This window comes from Durio zibethinus, chromosome 17 (assembly GCF_047325235.1).
Source record: "Durio zibethinus cultivar Kanyao isolate XHJ-2024 chromosome 17, ASM4732523v1, whole genome shotgun sequence".
Lineage (NCBI taxonomy): Eukaryota > Viridiplantae > Streptophyta > Magnoliopsida > Malvales > Malvaceae > Durio > Durio zibethinus.
The window spans coordinates 23,340,680-23,365,156 of NC_143178.1; the positions used below are offsets into that span (position 1 = coordinate 23,340,680).

The 24,477-nt window shown below is 31.8% G+C and overlaps 3 protein-coding genes and 1 pseudogene across 4 annotated transcripts; 3 read left to right on the top strand and 1 right to left on the bottom strand.

Moving 5' to 3' along the window:
* Positions 1-592: 592 nt before the first annotated feature.
* Positions 593-5,326, top strand: LOC111289524 (PLASMODESMATA CALLOSE-BINDING PROTEIN 2-like). The gene is made up of 4 exons (XM_022880642.2): positions 593-840; positions 1,299-1,538; positions 1,657-1,690; positions 4,856-5,326. Exons 1-4 carry the CDS (start codon positions 789-791, stop codon positions 5,130-5,132), a joined length of 603 nt encoding a protein of 200 aa, XP_022736377.1. The 5' UTR covers positions 593-788; the 3' UTR covers positions 5,133-5,326.
* Positions 5,327-7,458: 2,132 nt separating this feature from the next.
* On the top strand, positions 7,459-13,218 carry LOC111289534 (histone deacetylase 5-like). The gene is made up of 14 exons (XM_022880654.2): positions 7,459-7,792; positions 8,566-8,767; positions 8,854-9,000; positions 9,116-9,228; positions 9,506-9,717; positions 9,825-9,889; positions 10,092-10,262; positions 10,431-10,511; positions 10,984-11,116; positions 11,199-11,314; positions 11,936-12,129; positions 12,322-12,451; positions 12,568-12,632; positions 12,823-13,218. Exons 1-14 carry the CDS (start codon positions 7,596-7,598, stop codon positions 12,986-12,988), a joined length of 1,992 nt encoding a protein of 663 aa, XP_022736389.1. The 5' UTR covers positions 7,459-7,595; the 3' UTR covers positions 12,989-13,218.
* A 1,047-nt stretch (positions 13,219-14,265) lies between these two features.
* LOC111289540 (DNAJ protein JJJ1 homolog) lies at positions 14,266-17,026 on the bottom strand (annotated as a pseudogene). Its single transcript, XR_016329341.1, has 2 exons — positions 15,333-17,026; positions 14,266-14,725 (listed from the first exon to the last, which is right to left on the bottom strand). The product of XR_016329341.1 is annotated as a DNAJ protein JJJ1 homolog (transcript).
* A 755-nt stretch (positions 17,027-17,781) lies between these two features.
* LOC111284188 (ATP synthase subunit gamma, mitochondrial) lies at positions 17,782-22,972 on the top strand. The gene is made up of 9 exons (XM_022872911.2): positions 17,782-18,049; positions 18,630-18,673; positions 18,819-18,971; positions 19,850-19,963; positions 20,067-20,194; positions 21,436-21,558; positions 21,662-21,781; positions 22,482-22,603; positions 22,762-22,972. The coding sequence occupies exons 1-9, from the start codon at positions 17,946-17,948 to the stop codon at positions 22,829-22,831; spliced, it is 978 nt and encodes a 325-aa protein (XP_022728646.1). The 5' UTR covers positions 17,782-17,945; the 3' UTR covers positions 22,832-22,972.
* The last annotated feature ends 1,505 nt before the right edge of the window (positions 22,973-24,477 follow it).

Genomic DNA, 24,477 nt, shown 5'->3' on the forward strand with positions numbered 1-24,477 from the left:
ATTATAATGGCAGCCAAGAAGAAACAAAATATGTGGGCACCACTGCCAACCTGGTTGGTTGAACTAAATGAGGCTGTCTATAGTTTGAAGCCCATCTCTATTGCAGAAATACATATTCGCAGTGGTTAGTGGTGACTGACAGATGATGAGATGACTCATTTTTCTTAATGTCATCATGTCATTTCATATATTTATTTTTGCTTAAATTCAAAAAGAAAAAAAAAAGGCACATTGTGCAAAATCAATTACTATAGAAATCTGTTGATCCATCATGAATCCTGATGCTTGCATTATGAAATAGTATGAACATAACAAAACTTGAAAAGTCCATAGTTCATACATTAGCTCTGTGGGATCCCACTGTCAACAATTCCCAGTCACCTTTAACCCTCAAATAGTGCCTCAGAGAAACCAAAAGCTTTACTTTGATCAAGCTCAACTCCCTATGAAACTATTATTTCTTCCTTTGATGTAGGTTAAACTTTTTAAAGTAAAGAGTAAAGACATAAATATAGTACCTGAAATGAAGAAACAAAAAAGCACTCCACAAGCCGACACCAAACAAGGCCACCTTCATCCCACCATCTACATCACTTTCTTACATGTTTTATTTCTCTTGTCTAGATATCAACCAACTTTTCTCTCACACTGCCTTATACTCTGTTTCTCTCTCAAGTTGCAACAAAGTTTTCTCTGACTAAGCTGTGACCGCCATTGTTATCTTCCACTAGCCTTAGTATCTCTTAATTACTCAGACACACTCCCCCAATACTCTTTGTTCTTCAATCATGGCTGCTTTAGTGCTTGCAGTGCTCATTCTGGCCATGACTGGCCGCTCAAGTAAGCCGTTGAGATGACATATTTTTTCTGCAAAGCCATTTTGTTTTCTGTTTGTAGATGTTTATCTCCTTTTCTTTATGGCTTCCATGTTTCATTTTTCTACCTAACATTCCTTTTCTTTTCCCTTAAAAAAAGAACAAAATAGAATTCATCTAACCCATGTTGGCTGCATCTATCCAACATTTTTTCACTTTTTTCTTTTTAGTCTGAAGAGAGTTGCACCCTGTCATCTCATGCTAATGTTTTCTTTCTCTTTCTTCCATTGAGTTTCCAGCTTGAGCTTTCACTATTTGGGTCATCATTAAGGAAAAATAACACCCTTTTGTTAGTTCTTCTCATCTCACTCCCCACCTTAACAAAATCTCATTGTTTTTCCCTTTTAATCTGTTTTAGATTTCCCCTTTCTCTGAAAAAAAAAATGACTGTATGTGTTTTTCTTTTATGGGGAACTTGGACAGGTGCCACATGGTGTGTTTGCAAGGATAGTCTGGGTGAATCAGCCTTGCAGAAGACTTTGGACTATGCTTGTGGAGCTGGGGCTGACTGTAATCCTATCCATTCAACCGGGCCTTGTTTCAACCCCAACACTGTCAGGGCACATTGCAATTATGCTGTTAACAGCTATTTCCAAAGAAAAGGCCAAGCTCAAGGCTCTTGTGATTTTGCTGGCACTGCAACTGTCACTGCATCTGACCCTAGTAAATTTCCTTTCCATCCGTCTGTAATTTCTGCATTTTACATTTTTACAAATGCAGTTAAAAAGAAAAACAATCCCAAAACTTACCCTCTTATTTATTTTTTCTTGGTGATTCACAGGTTCTACTGGCTGTGCCTACCCATCCAGTGTCAGGTATGCATTAAGTTTCTGATTGGTTCTTTTTTTTTTTTTTTTTTTTTCTGTTTTTAGCTTCATTTGAAATATGTTTATGGAAAAAGTTTTCATGTGCACTTCATTTTCTCTCCATCACAAAACATTGGGCCCATCCCACTATTGTGTGATAAGAAGGGAAGGAAGGACTAAAGGAGTAGCCGATTAGGCATAATAGTTGTCTCTGTTCTTTAATGTGATCTGTAATATCAGCACATTAAAACTGGGGCGCGTCTAGTTGTTAATACTATTAATGGGGCATTTGGCACTGTCTGCCGCAGAAAGATACTTTCATTTCTCTTAACTTTTGAAGTCACCAAATGCCTCATTTAGTTTTCTTTTTGAGCTAGCGTTTGAGCCAAAAACAATACGCCTCATTTAGTGACAAAGATTAGGATTTAGGGTCCTTTGATTGCTTTGATTATACGTGGTGGGAGAGATTTTCATCGACTCGTAATCACATTTTATGGTCAGATTTTTTATTATCAGACTTTAATTTTTTTCAATAAAATTAATTTCGGATATATTTTTTTGAGAAAATTGGTTACAGATTTGAATTTTATGATTAAAGTTGATAATGATTGGTGTGCTCAAGCGTTAAATGTACATTTCTGATAGTTTTGAAGCAAATTAGGATAGTTGGACAAAGGGCCATGAAATATTTATATTTTGATGGTCCACATGCAAATATTTAGTCTAAAGTTTTATCAAAGTTGGACCACATAGCTAAGCAGGAACTAAGGTTTAAACAGAGGAAAAGAAAAAAAAATGATTAACAAAAGAAATAATAATCTTCTGATAAAAAAAAAAAAAAAAACCAGTAATGGACAACCAGCTTTTTATCATTAGAGTGGAGCCAAAAAGGGTAGCTTTTTTTCAAAAAGAAATTCAAGTCCACTTCAACTGTTTTCATAGAGATGCTTTTAAACCAGAATAAATTTATATTTATATTTATATTTGTATATTCCAATACAATATCTAACACTTTACTGCTTTTTCCTTTCCCTTTGATCTTATTCTAAATGAGCTCCTTTTGTCAACTTCATATTGATGGTGCCACATCTAATTAGTAAAGTTCTAGAGTGATGTAGCATTGTTGCTTTTCACTATCATAAAAATCTTGAACTTAGTAGGATCTAATGCACCTTTTACTAAAGGTTTGATGTCCGTAATAAATAAAAATTCTCTTACCGCGTATCTAAATCAAATAAAGGATTGTCAAATTTAGTCGTTTGTTGTAACTTGCTATGGTTTTATTTACTTTCATCATGATCGAATGTCCCTTTTATTAAAAGTTAAAGACTTAATGTTCGATCATAAATCGATATTCATGTTTGATGAAAAATTTATCATTGCGTGTTTTAATCAAATAAAAATTTCTCAATTTTAATCTTTTATGTAAGTTGCTATGATCTCTATTATTTTCAATTATATGTAGTAATTAAGGATACACATTTTGTGTAGTACTCTTTTAGAGTCATTTTTTAATATATTTTCTTCTTTAGATGTTTTAAATCAATGTTTTTTAAACACTTAGAACTGTAATTTTTATATTTTAATATTATTTTTTGTGATTTTTTTAATATTGATGTAAAAAATTATAGAACATCAATTTTATGAAAACAAATTAAAAACTTTATAATAAAATATTTTTTAAAGAATAACTAATAATCTGAGATGGAAAGAATAGTATAATTGTATCAAATTCACATTAAAGTACTCATCCCTAATATATTCACGATTTTGCCTACTGCATTTGCCCACTAGAAGAATTTATTGTCCCAAAAAATGAAAAAAAAAAAAAAGAAAATGATGAAAATTTTTTTCCTTAATACAGATTGTATTATGAATTTTATAAATTTAAAATATATTCTTATATCTACATAAATTATAATAATATAATTTGATTAAAAAAAAAAAAAGTTGCTGCCAGTTTCATGGTGGGGCAATCTCATTCGGTTCTTTTTGATCTTTGGAGCCACACACCTTCGTACCCTTGATGGACGAATGTTTTCTTTGAGATTAGAGCCCAACTTTTTGAAATTTGACATGCCTTGAAGCTTGTGCATGTGTTGTCCTTTGTTTGTTTTTCATCTCACCTCCTTTTTCTTTTTTTTACCATGTCCATGGCAAACATAAAGACATATAATCTCCATATCCACCATCCCTAAGAAGAAAGTATCCATCCTTATTCAAAAATTAATTGTTTTCACTATACCATCTTGTCTGTTCATAAATATGAATTTGATTTCATGAACTATCAAGAAATGATGATATCAAATTATTACAGTGGAAATAATTATATGAATTCTATCATTGAAGTTTCATTGAAAAAAATGCGAAAAATATTGAATTTTAATTTTAATGATTAAGATTTAATCTAAAATATAAAAAATTTCTTGAAATATTAGACTAAATATGATACCTCATAGTTGTATTCATTTTGCTTTATTTTTCAAAACATTTGATCTTTTGAGTTTGGCTTAGTGCCTCATGCCTTCTCATTAGTAAGTATTAAAGTAATTAAGGAGCTGGGGTTCAGACATAGGCTCCTATTCTTCTAGGATATATCGTGGTACCTCTAATTTCATATTAAAAGAACATGTAGATATAATATGATATATATAAATATTTAAATTTAAATTTAAAAAAAAAATTATGAAATAAAATTATAAGATTTTTAGATTAAAATGAATAATATCTTATAAATTGGATGAAGGTGTCCACACATATAGATATCCTCCAATTCTCTTTCTCCCACCCCAGCCAAAAATAAAGAATTTAACCCTTTTAAACTTAGTTCATTTTCTGGTTGTGTCCTTTATTAAATATTGAACCAAATACATGATGTGAAAATAAATGTTTTTTGGTACGTTGTCCATTGATAGAATATTAAACTTTTAATTTCAGTGAGTAAAATTCAAATCTTAATTGGTTCAAGTATAAAAAAAATGTCTCAAATATATTCTTTCGAAAGAAGATCCGGGATGTAAACAATTGTCTCAGTGAAATTCAAACCAACTTGTCTATGCATGGTTTATGGAATATGACTCATATATTGTGTGTTATGCATTATTAATTGTTATTTGATTCATTGCTTTTAGAAATATTTGATGACTCTTGTTTTTTTCTTTTTTTTTGGATCAGTACGGCAGGCACCACCACAACACCAACCACTCCTGTCACAACAACTACTCCATCAAACACCACACCATCGACCATGAACCCAAGCACTAACACCCCAACAAGCACAACACCGTATGGTACAACAACACCTACAGGAGTCTTAGGAGGAGCTGGCACCGGCTTAGGCCCTTCCGGAGCAGGGATCAACACAGACTACAGTGATGGAGGATTTAGGCTCCCAGGCTTCTCTTCCTTCATAACTCTCTTGTTTTCAGGCTTGATGCTATTGTGGGGTTGAAAAAAAACATTGAGTGAGTTAATTGTGGGTTGTGTTAGTGAGGTAAGGTAAGGGTGGTCAGTGGTTATGCTGGATTTCAATGTTCATAAGTTGGTATCCATGTGATTCTCTGCTTTTGTTTATCTATGAACATGTCATTAGCATGGCAATGGGGATTTTATTCCTTTTTAAAGCATGGTTTTTGTGGTTACAAATGTAGGGTTATCTACCACCTTTTTCACGTCTTATATAAACCTAGATTTGAAGAGAAGTTGGATCCACAACATCAGCAGTACTTCACAATTTGGCTATGGATTTTAAATTATAGTAAAATATTTAATATAATTAAGTACAGTTAATAATATAACCTTTTACGAGTTGATGGATTTGTCCATTTTCTCTTGTTGGCTTATATCTGCCTGGATCGGTAATTGGTTTTTGTTCTTTTTCATGTTGGGAACTGCAGAAACTTGCCTGTCATTTTTTGACTAAAGTGTTCCTTTTATGCCATGGGATGCTTGAATTTAGACAACTCCAATGCATATGTTACGTCACAAAGATTTGATGTCATCAATTTACGGTTAACTCTGTCATTAGAGTTGATATGGGTAGGATCGAAATAAATTTTTATTTATTTTGAATATCGATTTAATTTCATATCTATCAAATATGATTTTGATTTGATTTAATTTTTTTTTTATTTTTTTCATATTCGAATTTAATCTGATTCGATATTGTATGACACGTACTCGATTCGACTCAACTTAAAATTAATAAAATATTATTTTAAATATAAAATATTATTTTTTAAATATAAAATATTTAAATATATAATTATATAAATATATATAAATAAAAAATTAATTAAAAAATTATTTTTATATAATATCAAATCGAATCGAATTTGTCTAAAATTATAACCCGATCCAACCTTATCCCAAACTCGAATTTCAAAAAAAAAAACTTGACGTAATGAGATTGAATCGGGTTGAAACTTGTCGGGACGGATTTGATTGCTCACCCTGTCTGCCATAAATCCTTCCATTGTCAATGACCTAATTGTAGGATGTATTGGAATAAACTGACATTAAATTTCCTAAATTTAATTTTTTCTTACAAATTTTAAAGCAGTACCATATAAATTATAAATAAACTATCATTCTTTTAATTTCATATAAGACTAATAACACAACAAAATGATATGAAATAAAAATATAAAAAATATATAAAAATAATATAATTTAAAATTTTAATTAAATTCATATATAAATTTTAATTTTTCATCAACATAAATTATAATATATAATTTTTATATAAAATAAAATAAAATAAAATAAAATAATTAATTATTAATATATTGTCCGATAAAAATATATAAATTGATAAATTTAATGTATAAAATTATTTTATGTACATTTTAGTACATAAAATGTATAAACTATATTTATACATTTAACACTAAAGAATTTTTGGCTAAAATAACCAAAAAAATTTAAAATTTTATCATTTTATTTAAATAAGTCTTTATATTTTGATCGTACCTAAAGAAATTATTAATTATTAATTTACACTCAAATAAAATCCTTAAATTTTAATTTATATTTTAATAAACCCTTAACCTTTAATTTGAATATAAATAAAATTTTAACATAAATCAATTTTTTTATTTGAATACAAATTAAAAAATAAAAATCTAATTGAATATAATAAAAAATAAAAATTTATTTAAAAAAATGAAATACTTAAAAAAAAAAATTTAGTGTTTTAACCAATAACTTTTTTTAATGCATAACAGCTATTAAAATCACTTAAACGATGACGGATTTAGATATTACAATTAAAGACTTCATGTTTTCATGATCTGTTTAATTAATCTCAACAAGGATGAAAATAAATCTTAGTTATTGATCAAGTAAATTTTTTTTCTTTTGATTTGAAAAATTAAAGAATCCAAATCTAATAATTTGAACAAAAAAATATATACACTTATCACTGAATCAATTTATATTTTTTTTTCTTAAAATTATCATAATATTTATTAATTTTCAAGAACTCGTTGCTAGATAACACTTAGTGCGGTAGAGAGTCATTCGTTTCACATCGAAATTTACAGGAAGATCAAAACAGCATTAACACTTTGGAATGCTTCCTATTGTATTGGAAGCTTTGCCAAACGCAGCCTTAAAAAATATTAATATTGGTGTACGTTTCGCAAATATACCAACAAGAGCAACCATTATGACAAAAACGCCACCGTTTAATATTAGAAAGTGCATGCAGACCGTCGGTCAAACAAGTAATGCGTGTCAGGTTCCCTCCAAATATCCCCAAAGCAAAGGAAACAAAAGGGGGGAAATTATAAAAAATTTCAAAATTTTAATTTCAAACAGAAAGTCGCTCAGTCGGCTGCTGCTGTCTCTCTCTCTCTCTCCTGAATGAGACTGTGAGCTAAGCAAAGAGACAGACAGTCAGAGAGAGAGAGAGATGATGGAGGTGGAATCAGGTGAGGGCAAGAGCAACTCCAACCGCATCAACGATGCTAAAAATCAACGGCGAGTAGGCTTAATTTACGATCGGAGGATGTGCAAGCATCGTACGCCTGATGATGATTATCATCCCGAGAATCCCAATCGCATCACTGTCATTTGGAACAAGCTCAAACTCGCCGGAATTCTCCAACAGTAACTTTTTAACTTTTCACCGTTATCTGAAATTTTCTTTCGTTTCCCCGCGGTTTATTTGTGTTGAGAACTCCGTTTTAAGCTAGTTTTTAGAATAATAAATGGCAATAATTCCATAATTTGTTGTGAAATTCATTTCAAATCTTCAATTTGCTTTATTGGGACTAAATCTGATAATGTCATACACAATATATACACAACGCGACAACAGAACAAAAAAAAAAAAAACTAAAGCTACAAAATTTGCAATGTTAATAAAAAAGTATGTTTCACGTTTGGCATGACATATTGCCAATGCGGCATGATAATTTTCGTATTTTGTATGTGTTTGATACGAAACTGATATAAATTAGACATGACACAAATATAAGAATTGCTAGGTCTAATTGGAGTACAATTAGTTTTTATATCCTCAAATTATTTAAATTCATTTCTTTTTTAGGTCTTAGTGTGTGTGTGTGGTTTTATATATATATATATATATATATATATATATATATATATGACCTTCTAGATTTTGCAGAGAGCAATACTTTTAGGGGCCAACCATGAAAGACGCAGATGCAATTAATAAAGAATGATATAAAGGTCAAGGAAGTAGATGGAAAGGTTGTTGTGGATAAAAAAGAGTGGCACAAGAAGATTTGAAATCAGAACCTAACATGATTCTCCTTTGGTCTTTCATAAAGTTGACCCCAGAGTTATGGGATATGATGTCTAGTTTGTTGTTGTTTTGATGTTCTAAATTTTTTATCATTGGCTTTTTCTTTTAGATGTGTGCTTTTAAATGCAAAAGAAGCTGAGGATAAATACATTTGTTCTGTTCACTCCAAAAACCATGTTAATTTGATTCGAAATGTAAGCTGCAAAGAGTATGATTCAAAGAGAAAGCATATTGCGTCCAAATTAAGTTCTATATATTTAAATGAAGGATCATCAGAGTCTGCTTACCTCGCAGCTGGCTCTGTCATTGAGGTACATTATAAATTATTCTCTGATATATGTTACACTTACATTTTAAAGTTAAAAATCTGACCGCAGCAATTTATTTTGTCAAATAGGTTGCTGAGAAAGTGGCAAAAGGGGAATTGGATTCTGCTTTCGCCATTGTTAGGCCACCTGGACATCATGCTGAATATGATGAGGCAATGGGATTTTGTTTATTTAACAATGTAGCTATAGCAGCAAGTTTTCTACTTGATGAAAGGGTGAGAAATGGCAGCTAGCTTTTCTAATTCAGGGTCATTTTTCCCAATTTTACAGTGAAGCTTTCGGGATAGCGACAATATGCATTTTTACATGATTTATGTTTTCCCCTTGCAGCCAGAACTTGGAATAAACAAGATTTTGATAGTTGATTGGGATGTTCATCATGGTAATGGTACTCAAAAAGCTTTCTGGAAGGATCCTCGTGTTCTGTTCTTCTCTGTTCACAGGTACATAACTAATATGAGCCCATATTTTTCTTTATTAAGTTGTGTATGCTCTTACTCTAAAATAGTTTTTTTTTTTTGGGGACTATTATATATGCTATAGATAGTTTTTCATTTTTTAAAGATGGCATTAATTGTGTAATAGCCTTTTAGTTATAGCTATATTTGTTCTCAATTCTATTTAAAGTGCAGGCTTTCAGATTGACTCTAGACTGTGTGATGCTTAATCACATATTGTTACTGGCATATAACCTCCTTGACCATTTTAATTTGTCTTCAGGCATGAGTTTGGCAGTTTTTACCCTGCTAATGACGATGGTTTTTACACCATGGTTGGAGAAGGACCAGGTGCAGGATATAATATAAATGTCCCTTGGGAGAATGGCCAGTGTGGGGATGCTGACTATCTTGCAGTTTGGGACCATATTTTAGTTCCTGTTGCCCAGGAATTTAATCCTGACATAATTATAATATCTGCAGGATTTGATGCAGGTTTGATGGTTTTATGCTTACACTGTTGAGATTTAGAATCCCTGGTTTTTAGGATGCTTTTAATCTCTTCTTCATCATAAATATTACGTCTATGTTGTTTGGAACAGCTCTTGGTGATCCTCTAGGGGGATGTCGGGTAACACCGTATGGATATTCAGTTATGTTGAAGAAGGTTAGTGATTAATTTTTATTACCATTTCCTTAATTTCTCCCCTATGATTTCTCTATGTTCATTGCAGTTGGTATGTTACTTTTAATTACCCATTACCTTCATAATTTTTTCGAAGTGAGAATTTAATTTATTGCATCTTTTGTGTATGTCTAAAAAGATGGTTTTCTATATCTTTTGCATTTAATATAACTTCTTTTTCCAGTTGATGGATTTTGCTCAAGGTAGGATTGTTTTGGCATTGGAAGGAGGATACAATCCTGATTCCATAGCAAATTCAGCCCTGGCTTGCATGGAAGTTTTGTTAGAAGACAAACCTATTTCTGGATTTTCTGAGGCATATCCATTTGAGTCAACATGGCGAGTAATACAAGCGGTAATAATCCGTTACAATGGTTTTTACGGAGCTTCCCACTTCTCTTGTTTTGTGGAGTTAACCATGCTTTCTTTTTCCTCCTTTTCACTTTAGTTCCTTATCAGTTGTTAGCGATTTGTTGTTGATATAGATTTTCTTCTGCTGAGGCATAAATGATCTGTTTGCCAGGTTCGCCGGATATTAAGTGCATTCTGGCCAACACTTGCTGATGAATTACCAACTAAGTTGACCAATCAAAAAGCTCCTCCTGTAAGGCTTTTTTCATCTTGGTTGCAGATTTACCTTTGTGCTTTCATCACGTCAAATGTGGATACTTGGTAGATTAGGATGCATTAATGTCTTTGTTAAACTAGTCTTTTTTAGGTGATTTTAAAATTCTTTAGGATTAAACACAAACCAAAAATTCAGTAATTGCTTGTTTATGGGAAAAAAGAGGCTAATTTATGATTAGTCAATAATTGGTACATGATGCTAATATAATCTTGTAGGGGTCTGGAATACATCTAAATATATTTCTGAAAAGAAGGAAGAGTAAATCCTGAATGAGAAAGATGAAAAAATGTACAAGATGAATGTTTTAGGGTTCTTGTAATTAAGGATGGAGTCCTGGGGAGAAAATGCATCTTTCTGAGATACCTGTCTTAGGGTTCTTGTAATTTTAAGACATATAATGTTATTCATTGAACCTGTACATCTTCTAATATAGTTCTTTGCAACTCAGCATATTCTACTATCAAGCTCTGAATCTGATGAGGAGGAGGATGAAGCTTCGAAAATTGTATCAGAAGACCTAGTTTCAGCTGGTGAGGATGTTGTAGAACCCCTTTTGAGGTTGAAGATTGAAGATAATCATGGTAGTAAAGTTAAGACCAAAGTTATTAAGTTAGTTTTGTTCTTTAGTTTTTACTTTAAATGATAAGCTCCATACTAATGCAGATCAAGTAAATAGTGCCCTATGGAGATCAGAGCTGTCCAAGACTGACATTTGGTATGCCACTTTTGGATCAAATATGTGGAAGTCAAGGTTCCTCTGCTATATCGAAGGTGGACAGGTAATGGCGTTTTGTGTTAAAAGTATGGATGATATCCCTACACCTGAAATCAAAGATGTCAATTGAATCTGGTAGCGTCAAGACAATAACTAATTCAGAGCCATATGTTATCTTGATAAACTTGGGTTACCAGTTGACAGGTGGAGGGGGGAGGAAAAAAATAAACCATTTTTTTTATTATTGGAGTGTGCTTTTGTCCTATAGCTTTCAAAGTTTCTGCATCTTGATTATGTAGTGTTTGTCTGATGTAGTTTCTTGTTGGCAGAGGTAATAAGGCTCGCATAATAGGAAAAATTGCCATTTTAGCCACTTCTTGTTAAATAGTTTAACCCCTTTCACTGGGAAAGCTAATGCAGTTGTTAACCAGGATCTAGATGCTATCCACAAAAAGGCACAAATTGCAATTGCTTGGTCTATGGGAATGTCTGCTGTGTTAGCTTTTACTCTCTACATGGTTTATTGTTTGATGTCCTTTCTTTTCTCAAGCACCATGATTTGTAGCACAGGAGCTCTGTTGTTCCTCTTCTTCAGACCATTTTTTTCCCTCCCTTTTATTTTTCTTTGCTTCTCCCACTTTAATCTATTTTATGTCAATCTTGATATTTGTAAATATGATTCTAGGTTAAAGGTATGAAAAAACCATGTTCTGGTTCAATGGATAGAAATCCTCCGAAGGAGATTACCTGGAAAACTTGTCCTCACCGTCTTTTCTTTGGTCGTGATTTTAACCAAACATGGGGTCCCGGAGGGGTTGCTTTCCTTCATCCTCAAAGCAACAGCCAAGACAAAACTTACATGTGCCTCTATAGGATTACGTAAGTTATTCCATATTGCACTTTTCTAGTTTGGATTTCCTCCTCTGTATGTAGAAGATAATTTCAGTCTCCATTGTAGTTCTTTAAGAAACAAATCTGAAGTCTCCCGATAGGACCAGCACTAATGCATTGGGATCAGCCTGTTTGCTTCATCATCCTATCTGAATTTTTTATTTTTTGGCATTTAAACAGGCTAGAGCAGTTCAATGATGTTTTGCTTCAGGAAAATATTTCAGTTCATGACATGAGTTCTCCTTTTTTTGATCTAAATGCTTTGAACTCCATCCCAAATGAAGGTTCCTTTTCCGTGGAGGCTGTCAAGGTACTCCATATTTATCATGCCCTTTCATATTAGTTTGCAATATTTTTGCACTCCTACTGTCATATTTTAAAGGTTATGAGCTTTAACGTTTTCAAGCAACTTGGCTCTTTATGCAGGAAGGCTGGTATCATAACGTTGTTTACTTGGGAAAGGAGAATGATATACCTATACTGACCATGACGTAAACTTTAACGCACTTTCTTGGCAACTCAATTTTCATTTTACAAACTCATTTTTTTTGTATTTGATATCGTCAGGAATAAATTTGATTACTAAAACTAAGAGTCCAGCGATCTACCAACAGATGATATGACTGTTGGCTACAAATTCGTTTTTTCACCATTTTATTTTGTTTATTTGATGATATTCAGGTGTCCCCTCTCAGTGATGGAAAGCTTTAAGTCGGGAGAGATTCCTTTGCGTGCTCCTTGCAAAGAATATGCTGAGACTTTACTATTAGGCCTGGTCGAAGGCAAACAGCTATCAGAAGATGAGGCCACGACTTACATTCAGGAAGCAACCACAAAACCATTATGATTTCAACTCTTTGTTGCCAGCATTTCGTATGTAAATTTCTGAGGTAATAGCATTGATGGTCCAGAGTCAAGCAATTCTTGTTGCCCAAACAAGTAGTAGAGTAGATGATATTGATAGGGTAATCTCCTTTTATGTGTGATATACATCCATTTTATGTATTTGGTTTGTATTTTAGTAGCTGTAGCGAACCGTATTAGCATAACTAGCAAAACTTAAATGGGTTAATTGCTCTCTCTCTCTCTCCCCAGTCCCTTGCATATAGTAGCCATCCTGACAATGGATCTCAGACTAGGAACATAGCAAGGACCGACTTATGATGTTTTTTACAAAGAATTTACAGTTGAGAATAGAGGAAAAAAGATCATAAATGTTAAGATTTAAAGTTTATACTTCTTAAATATCATTTTAAAAATAATTATATAAATTAATTGAATTAAAATTTGAATTTAATTCATGCCCTCCCGCTCCCAAGAAGCAGCAATGTTGTAAAATGTTCTGTAATTGCGTTTCAACGAGGATTTGTCTTTATTGCTTAAAAACATATTTTTTCTTCCTGACGCCCCCCTTTTTTTTTTCTCGTAACAAGTAAAAAAATAGAGGTAAAAGAGCCAAAACCCTTGATATCAGACGAGCTGTAAAAATCTAAAAACATTCACACGAGGTAAACTGCTGGTTTTAAACGGTTCAGGTAAAGGATTACTGGACAGAGAAATTAAAGTTACTATTTATTAAATTTGGTAATTCATTTAGATTAGACTATTTAGTGTTAAATATATTTAAAATATAAAAATTATTGTATTTTTTTATTATATCAAAAAGATAAAATCCCAATACAAATAAAAAAAAAAAGTGAATGGCCTAATTTGAAACCAAATTTTTAATATCCTCTCTAACGACTTTAACCATTAGACTAAAATGTTGATAACAAAATTATTATATCACATATACACTAAATATATTTTTTATTTTTATTAAATTCATACATTTTTTTACTAAGAATTTTAAATAGTATCAGCTTTTACATTTCCTTCCCACGATTAATTTGCAATTCAAGAACCTATATCTGATAAATGTGGGATAAAAGAATTTGCAAAATAGAAAATACATGTCAAGGCCTCTTAATGTTCTGCGGTTCAATTCATCATCAAGCAACTGCATGTGTTCATAGCAAATAATTTACGGGGAAAGTACAAAGAGAATTCTCTCCTAATTACAAAATCCTTGTAATTCATTTCGGTCAAAATTTGTGAAGTCAAAAAAAATCCAAAAAAAAAAAGTTAACAGCACTATCTAAATATCTCATATCATTATACTGTTTTAGAATAAACAGAATAGGCAAAAGTGAAGGCATGCTTCTTACAGTATCATTTTGACCACCAGCAGTTTGCTTTTGCAATAATAATGGATGAATGGATTTAAAAGAATGAGCAGCTTCTTGCTGTCCAAATTCTGAAATGCTATCACTGAGCTGGTGTGTTTGATTAACAATCCTCTGCATAAATTAAGAATAACCTATTGCTTTCATCGGAATTTCAGTCTAGCATGACCAGTGTCTTCCAAATGCTTATGTAATTTATTTCTGCCATGATACGCTGAGATTTCTTTTTTGTATTTTGATAGAAATGCTTTAAGGAATTTGAAAAAGAAGAGTAGCGGTGAGATTATAACGTCCACATACTTTGTTTGAAATTCCTCTCCACATGTGTCACATATATTAACAGAATGCTTTGCTGTTACCTGCATGTGAATGCATATTTTGACAATTAGACCAGAAATGAGAGATACAAGCATAATTCACTACTACTGGTACATTTCAAACAAAATACATAAAAGTATTTAGATGATTTTTATGAATAATTGTGCTTGGTGGTGAAAGTCTCTCTTTTTAGATAGGCTACCAAATACTCTGCAATGGAACTGGTTCATCAAACACTTGCCAGGCAATTAACTAAAATCCCTCCTTTTTGTGTGCATGTAAAGAAGCAATTACATGGTTCCCTGTATTCTCTCCATGTACTACAATAGCACTCTATATTGGCACCTCTAGGATCTTGATATCAGTTGATCACTCATCACAAATAATCTATGCTAGGACGATAGAAATAACATATTATTGTGGTTTATTCATACTGGAAATCTCAAGTAATTTAATCTGTTTTTCAGTCTGCGAACTAATCAGGTCAAAAACCTTTTTTTCTAAGTGAGTCAAAAGTTATTAATTCAAAACTGAGCATAAGATAGCAAAACAAGAAGGTGGTCTAATCCAGCAAGTTATATATATGGAGGTAACTAGCAATGGTTTAATCAGAAGATAATATCAATAAAAATGGAGAGTAAAGCATACCTTCATTTTCTTTCCTTTAGATGAGTTCTTCGATTGGGTATTGGATTCTTTCTTCATATTCCCTTTTCTACCAACAGGTTGCTTTGAAATCTTCTCATTGTTTCCCCCCCACATGCAGAGTATCATTTACGCTAGCTTCTTCATCCTTGCTTTTAGTTTTGTTCAAATCACTCTTCATTGTGTCACTGCCATTCTTCTTACCAATCTCTTTCTTCCCTCTTATGTTTCTCCTTCTGTTCTTCCAGTTATCATGTTCCATCAATTCCCTCTCATCATTGTCATCCTTGACACGAAATCCCGTCTGCGAAACCATGTCCTCACTCTTAAAAGAAGCATTCTTTTTATCTCTTTGCCCTGACACAATTGCTTCAGGAACAGTGTTTTCTTCATCATCATTATTATCACTATCTACTTCAACCGCCACTTCAGCCCCTTCCCCAACATAAAAAAACCCATCATCCTTCTCACTCAACTCATCAACTCTATTCTCTCCTTTATCCTCCTCTTCCTCTTCAATCCGTAAACCCTCCCTAAACCTTTCCTCCACATCCTCTTCCGCCTCCAACTCCCCTTCCTCTTCTTCCTCATCAATAAACGAGTCCCTCAACTCTGCCACTTTCTCCTTAAGCTTCTTTGACTGCTCGTGATTCTTCCATTGCTTCTCACTCTTAAACTTCTTCCCACATGCCACACAATACAACTCTTTCTTCTCTTTTCCTTTCTCCTCCATTTCATCCCAACCATCCATTTCTTCTTCTTCAACTTTAGCCCATTCTGGCTCCTCATGTACCCTAACTCTCCCCAACCTCTCCTTCTCCATCTTCCTCTTCCTTTCCCTCTCCTCCTCTTTCCTCCTTTCCATCTCTTTTTTCCTTTTCACATTCATATCAATAACTCTCTTATCCCTCTTCTTAACAAACTCTGCCAACCCGCTAACCCTCTCGTTATAATCCCTTTTCGCCTTCCTCCGCAGTTTCTTACTCTCTTCCTCCATAACCCTCCGCAATTTCCGGTTGGGTCCCGCCATAAAATCATACTCATCAACCCAAACAAAATCCATAACAGTAGTAAACCCCAACCAGTAATTATAAAAAGCCGTAACTTAAACGTACGGACTCTCTAAATTCCCCATCAAAGGAGCTTCTTTTATTACATCTGACCCTAACCCTAACTTTTTAGCAAAATTAATTTCATTGGCATAAATTTTAGAGAAAAGTTCGGAATAAATCTTGTAGAAGCCCCGACCCGAGTCGGAGTAACCGGAATAAACGTTGTTGGAGAAGAAAGAGAAGAGGTCAGGGTGGCGGTGCGGTCGGCGAAGAGGATTTGGGAACGGCGAGAGTCGTACCAGGAACGCTCTTTGGGGTCGGAGAGGACTTCGTACGCGAGGACTTCGTACGCGTGGACGAGCTCTTGGAATAGGGCGGTGGCGTCGGCCTGAGAAACGCCGGATTGAATGAGCTTATCAGGGTGGCGTTGGAGGGCGAGCTTTTTGGAGGCTGAGTGGATCTCGTCTTGGATGCAGTCAAGGGATAAGCCTAGCACCTCGTATAGGCACGTCTTCTCCGATGCCATAATTTTTTAATTTTATTCAGCCTTTGTTTTCCTTCTGCTATTTATTTAATAATTTTTTTTCTTTTAATAATATTTTTATAGAAATTGCATCTGTATATATATATGCATAAAGTTGGAACTCAGCTCAATTTGTGACTTCCCGGTTAAACTCAAACTCGGATTAACGTTAAACAAGTTGAGTTCGATTGCGCTTTGAAAAACTGGCAAATTGCTGAGGTGGCAGTGAGTCGACTCGGATCTCGTCCGATTCCAATCCAATTTATAAAAGATTTTCCTCTAATTTAACATCAAATTATTATTTTTTATATTTAAATTTTTATATTTAATTTCAACTGCTATATATATAATTCAGGTTAAAATTAACTTAATAATTAACTTAGTATAGTATTTATAAAAATATTGTGTTTAATATCAATTATATTTTAATTCTATAATATAATTTTTTATTAAATTAATATTTTAAATTAAAATATTAAATTATAATTTTATTAATATAATATATTTATATAAATATTAAAATAAATAAATAATAAAATATATATTTTTATATATAACATAAGTAAATTGAGACAAAACCTCTTAAAATCTTCCTTCAAACTTATTTTGATTAAAAAAATAATATCACCTCTAATTCGAATCAAAGTTTTTTCAAGAATTAATTCTTTAAATAAAAAATATATCAATTTTATAAAATACAAACTATTTAATCATGCTTACGAATAACCTTACTGAATTACGTTTCATGTTGGACGTTACTAAACCCAATAAACATGTGGCCCAAAAAAAAAAAAAAAACCCTAGAAACAAAACGACGCCGCAAGATTGGCTTTGCTTGGTTCGTTTGAAATATCAAATTGTTCAAAACCGAATTCCCATCCCAAATTCTCGTTCCCTTACTTTAACGCTAGTAGTAAAACACTGACCCGGGCTGAGAGAACTAGTAGTATTACGTGAAAACGCCCAAAAGATTAGAAAAGAAAAAAATATCTTTAATCCAAGACAGCAAGGATTTCTAGGGTTTGTAAGTATCGGTAACCGATGGCGATGGCTGCTCTCAGACGTGAAGGAAGGCGTTTCGCCCCTCTGATCTCTCCCCGCCCAATAACCGCCGTCCGATCCCCTCCTCTCGCTCCCTCTCACGAGTACGGATCTCATTTTCTCGATCTGAACCCATCTCTCTCTATCTCTCTGTTACTCTATATGTATATATACATACATTCCGCTTCGATGATTAACAACTTATACAAAAAAAGATCTTTTATTTTTTTCCCCCTTTTCTGCCTTATTTCTGATGCCCAAATGATGCATTTTTCTATTCTTTCTTGGTAACCAAACGAAAAATATTTTATTTGGCTTATTGGACTGATTAGATTTTAGTTTTGTCTAATGTACTTTAGTTCTTCTTTCTTTTTTTTTTTTTTTCGTATATTTTCCCTTATTTTGTTTATAAAAATGACAATTTTAAAATAAATTTTAATTTATGTCTCTGCTCATAGAAATGAATGCATTAAATTTTTTTAATGATTTTTTTTTTGGCCAATGCAGGTAAATATTTATCGCTGAATAGTTAGTAGTGGTGTGTTCAATAGTTTAATTTCAAAAGATAAATATATCAAAAACTTGATTGAACCTTATAAGATTTATATAAAAATTATAATTTCGGAGTTTTGTTTGATGTAATTTGATGTTTTGAAGTACTAAATAAACTAACTCGGATGGCAGGGATGAGGGTCCTATTGGAGTTCGATATGTTTCGACTCAAGTTGGTAAGAATTGTTTTCATTTCTTTGTATTTTGTTTTTTTTTCTTTTTTCTTATAATGTTATACATACATCCTTTCCCGCATTTTCTTCTAGAGTTAGAGCTCTTGGTGAAGGTTATAATTTGGGTGGAGGTCAATTACTTGTGCAGTTAGGAACCGGATGAAGAGTGTCAAGAGTATTCAGAAAATCACAAAGGCAATGAAGATGGTTGCAGCCTCAAAGTTGAGAGCAATTCAAACTAAAGCTGAGAATTCCCGTGGCCTCTGGCAACCATTTACTGCACTTCTTGGTGACCTACCCAGTATGTCCACTAACAAGCCTTTGATATGTATCTTTTTACCACGCAAGCTCAGTTGATTTGTTTCTGTTGTCATTGCATTTTGCTTAATGTTTGTTATATCAAGTTAGTGACTGTTAATTTGTTCTCTCTTCCCTTTTTGTTGCGTTGATGTTCATGTTTTGAATCTTATGGGGCAGTGGCTTTTTTCAGCCAACCCTCTCTATCTTGAAGGTTTACACAAATGTAACTTTGATATTTGATTGATAACAGAACAACTTGAGCTGATTAGCTGCAGTTTTATTAATGCTTCTTAGAGTATTTGTTTCAGAATTAGGTGAGTAATATTGTCCTAAGATTAATATAGGTAGATAATTTGTAGAAGATGGATTTTGCGTGAAAATTCTTCATTGATTTTGTTTATTGGGGGAGTAATCATGATTGTGATTTCTCGTAATCATGTGGTATGATTTTATGTGTTTTCATGTTTGGCCTTGCTCTGAATTAATATAAGCTCTAGCGAGGCTCTGTTATTTATAGAACTGCTTCTGTATCAATAATACCAGGTTGACTTGGTTAATAATTAATATTACTTGATTCAGGTTTAAATAGAGTGGTGTTCTATGCATAATAGTTAATAAAACTGAAGTTTTACAAAACTGGAAACTAATAGATTAAACCGCTATCTGAAGGGAAGTGTTTTAGCTTGACTTGTAAATTATTTCGTACCATCAATAACATGCTTTTGAAATTTGCTTAGTTCAGGTTATAGGGTCTTTGCGTATTCACTCTCTTTCATCCTTCTATGATTTTTTTATTTTTTTAATAATCTTTTACTTATATCAAATGTATATTTTCTTGTTAGCGTCATTTTATTAATATATGTCTTGTCACAATGCTAGGTGTTGATGTCAAGAAGAATGTCGTTGTGACCATCTCTTCAGACAAAGGTCTCTGTGGTGGAATTAACTCTACATCAGTCAAGATAAGCAAGGGTCTCCACAAGTTGAACTCTGGTATATCTTCCAAGCAACTTAATCTTTTCTGCTTTTATTTTTTTCCTCTTAACTGGTGTCCAATTGGATGCTTCTTATGAGTTAAATATCTTTATTGCCATAGGTCCTGAAAAAGAAACAAAATATGTTATTTTGGGAGAGAAGGCAAAGGCTCAATTGGTTCGTGACTCTAAGAAGGACATTGAGTTAATCATTACTGAGTTGCAGAAGAATCCTTTGAGCTACACTCAGGTCTGTCATTGTGTGTTTATCTGCAAATTTCCAAGGAAAGAACCTTTTTGTATGGGTTAAAATTTTTATTGATATATTGAATGGTTGATTCTTTCTTTAAGGCTATCTTTTGGTTATGCATGAGCAGGATATTTTGACCTCATATCTTATGCTTCAGTAACTTCACTGTTTGTCGATTGGTTTCTTGCAATGTAGTGCAGGAAGTGGGGTTCTATCATGGTAAGAAAAATCTGATCATGTGATGGGCAAGAATCTGTAATTATAGGGTTTAATTTGATAATAGAAGATAATTAAGGTTTGTTGGTTGGTTTAGAAAGGAAAGACTCCATTTTGAAGGTGAAAACACAAATAAAGATTCAACCTCCCTACTGGCCTGGGAAGTGAATATTAGATATAACAGTAATTAAGGGTAGGCTTGAAGTTTGGAGGTTGTTTTGGTGTGGATCTGGTTAGAGTTTGATAGATGGTGATTCTAGGGTTGAATGAGAATGCTTTAAGGCTAGTTATAATCTGTCAGAGTGTTGGAAAATAAAAATAAGAAGAGGATAATATCTTGGCTTCACACCTAGATCTCCTCAGTCTTCACATCAAAGGCCTTAAAGGCTTCACATATAGGCTTAGGAATTTCTTCCACAAGCCTAAAGAGCATACAAATTCTAGTACTGGTCCCTATTAGTTGAAATAGCTAATGTGTACATGTATAAATTTTTAGTTATCCTACTTTCACACTGAGTAGATCTCAAAAGTAGGAACTGCCAAAATTGATTGAAAGAAGTTCTAAACTGTGAAGGAAAACATACTAATGGAAGGAAACCTTGAATGAAACTTTGGTCTCAAATTCTAAGCTTTACAACATACAAGAATTACCGGAGTACCAGACTTGTAAATCCAAGAGAAAAGATTTTTTTTTTCTTAAATTGAAACTGATAACCTAAGGAAACATAACATTAACACTTATTTATATCAATTCTAGTTTAAATAATGCCCTAATTGTCTAACATCAAATAATGATTACAATTCTAAAATTTCTTGGAGTTTAATCTTGACTTTCCTTAATCCACTTTCTTTTCTGGATCACCCGTCTTCAATAAATTTCTCTCTTCTGCTCAATTTGTAGATTGGGGTTAACTGTGTTAACCATCGATCGCTTTGGATGAACTGAATTTTCTAATCAAGATGAATCTTTTTTTATGGGCCTTTTTTTTTCTTTTCGCCGTACTTACAACTATTTGCATCTACAGGTCTCTGTTCTTGCAGATGATATCTTAAAGAATGTGGAGTATGATGCTTTGAGGATTGTCTTCAACAAGTTTCACTCAGTAGTTTCATTCGTGCCAACAGTGTCAACTGTATTATCTCCTGAAGTGAGTATGACAAGAATCTTTCAGCTTAATAGTTTATATTTTTTCCTGTTTAAATGTTACTCTATTTTAGTCCTGTTTTTCATTTGGTGATTTGTTCATATAGATTGTTGAAAGGGAAGCTGAATCTGGGGGAAAGCTTGGTGATCTAGACTCCTATGAAATTGAGGGTGGTGAGACAAAGGGTGAAATACTTCAAAATCTGGCAGAGTTCCAGTTCTCTTGTGTAAGTCCTGCTGTTTGAAACAGATATCCTTCTTATTAGGGATAATGTCACAAATAGTCCTTGAACTACAGTGAAATGTTCAATGTGGTATTTGAATTTTAAAAATTTCTAATACAGTACCTGAACTATGAATTCATTAACTAATTTGGTACTTGGAGGGTTAATTGTCCGTCACATGTTATCATTTGAAGCTAATCGTGTAAGGATAGGTACCACATTAGTTAACACATTTATAGTTCATGTATCATATTAGAGATTTTTAAAGTTCAAGTGTCACATTGAATATTTCATTGTAATTTGGGACCATTCATGACATTAACCCTTGTTATTCTGCATGAAAGTTTAATGAACAAAAACTCATTTTTCAAATTTGTGATTTCCCTTGATACCCTAGGTCGTAGATGACAAAAAGTACTGCTCATATGGAAATAATTCCTGTGATTTATGATATAAAGTAAATGCTTAATTGGTTAAGCTCCTATGGTATTGATAGAGCTCTTAGTTTCCTTGTTGATCACTGTTGTTGCAAATTCTGCTGAGTAAACCCGAGAATGCATAAGCCAACTTATCTTCTTACTGGTAAAAAATCTGTAAAAAAAAAAAAAAACTTGAGATTTTTTTTTATTTGTCTTTTTCTATCTGCTGGTATGTGCTATAGTCTCTATAATTTAGTATGAAAGGATTTTCATATTTTCTCCAGGTCATGTTCAATGCGGTGTTGGAGAATGCTTGTAGTGAGCAAGGTGCAAGGATGTCTGCTATGGATAGCTCAAGCAGAAATGCTGGCGACATGCTTGATCGCCTTACTCTTACATATAACAGGTCTTCCTCTCTCTTTCTCATGTACACATGCTTTCAAGTGAAAATTTTCTGTATTTAACTAGTATTCTTAGTCATTTTTGTTGAGTCTCATTTAGTTGTTTTTACTCTTTATTCTTTTTCATAACTGATGTAGATATTTTGTGTCATTCGTGTTACAGAACCCGTCAAGCATCAATCACTACTGAGTTGATTGAGATCATATCTGGAGCATCTGCACTGGAGGGTTAATTTAAAAATTTTACTGTTAAATTTTTCTCATGATAACGAAATAAAATCTCAGTGGACTCTTTTTCCTTTGAGCTTTCATACTGCTACTTTTTGAATGTTCAGTTGAGTAACTGCAATAATCACCCGAGTGTTAAAACTTCATTTATTTCTGTGAATCAAAATTACTTCTTTTTTTTTTTTTTTTTTTTATGGTTTCAGTAGTTTTTTGATTCTTTCTTTCTTAATACAAGTACTTAAATGCAACACCGAAATCCTATGATATTGGAAGGATTTTCTCCTGAGTTGAAACAAAAATATGATTGGAAATTTGTTTTTGTTTTTGTTTTTTGTTTTTTTTTCTGAAAACTGAAAATAAAGTTTTGGGAAGTTTTGAAATCTGTTAAAAAAGGAATGTTGTTTTCAGTTTTTCGAAAATAATTTGGCATGAGTTGTTTACATAAATGACAATTAAACCACTATAATGATGTGATAAAATCATATTTTTATTATATAAATAATATATTAATAATTAATATATTATTAATATAATATATTAATAAATAATATATTATTAATATAAATACTATATTATTTATTAATATATTATATTAATAATATATTGATTTGATAATTTGTATTTTTATATTGTGTTCGATATGTGTAATGACATGAATTATTAAAACATATACATGATATGAATTATAAAATGTGTTTAGATTTTAAACACGAAAATGATACGTTTAATATATATGTTATATGAGATATAATATGATTAATATGTGTACAATTAATTTGTTTAAATATTATACGAAAAAATATGAATAATATGAATATACATAAATAGACATAATTAATATGGATATATATGAATAAACACGATTAATAAAAATATATACAAGTATACAACTAAAATAATCTATTTATTATTTACAATTTAATAAATTTGTCATATTAATTATATAAAAAAGTACTTGCATATTAGAAAAATAAAAAATTTTAATATTCATTTAATATACATATTTAAAATTTAATTCATATTACATATTATATTAATTTTTAGTATCAAATTCAAAATGATAAATTATTAAAGATTAAAGAATAAAATAATAAAGTAAAGGAAAAATATTAATATTTATATTGTATTTATATTATTAATATAAAAAAATAATTTTATAAAACTTATTAAATGAGTATCATAATTAAATGTTTAAAATAATTTTTATATGTTATTAACTAGCTAATTAAGCATCATAATTAAAAGATTAAAAATTAAAATAATTTTTATATGTTTATATTAAATTAAACTAAATATAAAAAAATGTTAAAAGTGTTAAACATGTTAAATGTGTACTTGTATGATAAGATTAAATTAAATGTATTATTAATGTCATGTTACTTTTTTAGATACGTCAACACGTATAAAACTTGAATTATGTTGTGTTAAAATTCGTATCAACACGAATAAATACAAAACATATTTTTCTTAAAACACATTTGATTTTTTTTGTATTTCATATTATATCACCATGTCTTATTTGAAATTGTCATATCTATAATATATTATTTATTAATATAATATAATATTATTTATTTATATTATATTATAATATATTAAAAAGAATATATTAAGAAATAAATAATATTATAGTAATAAATAATATATTAAT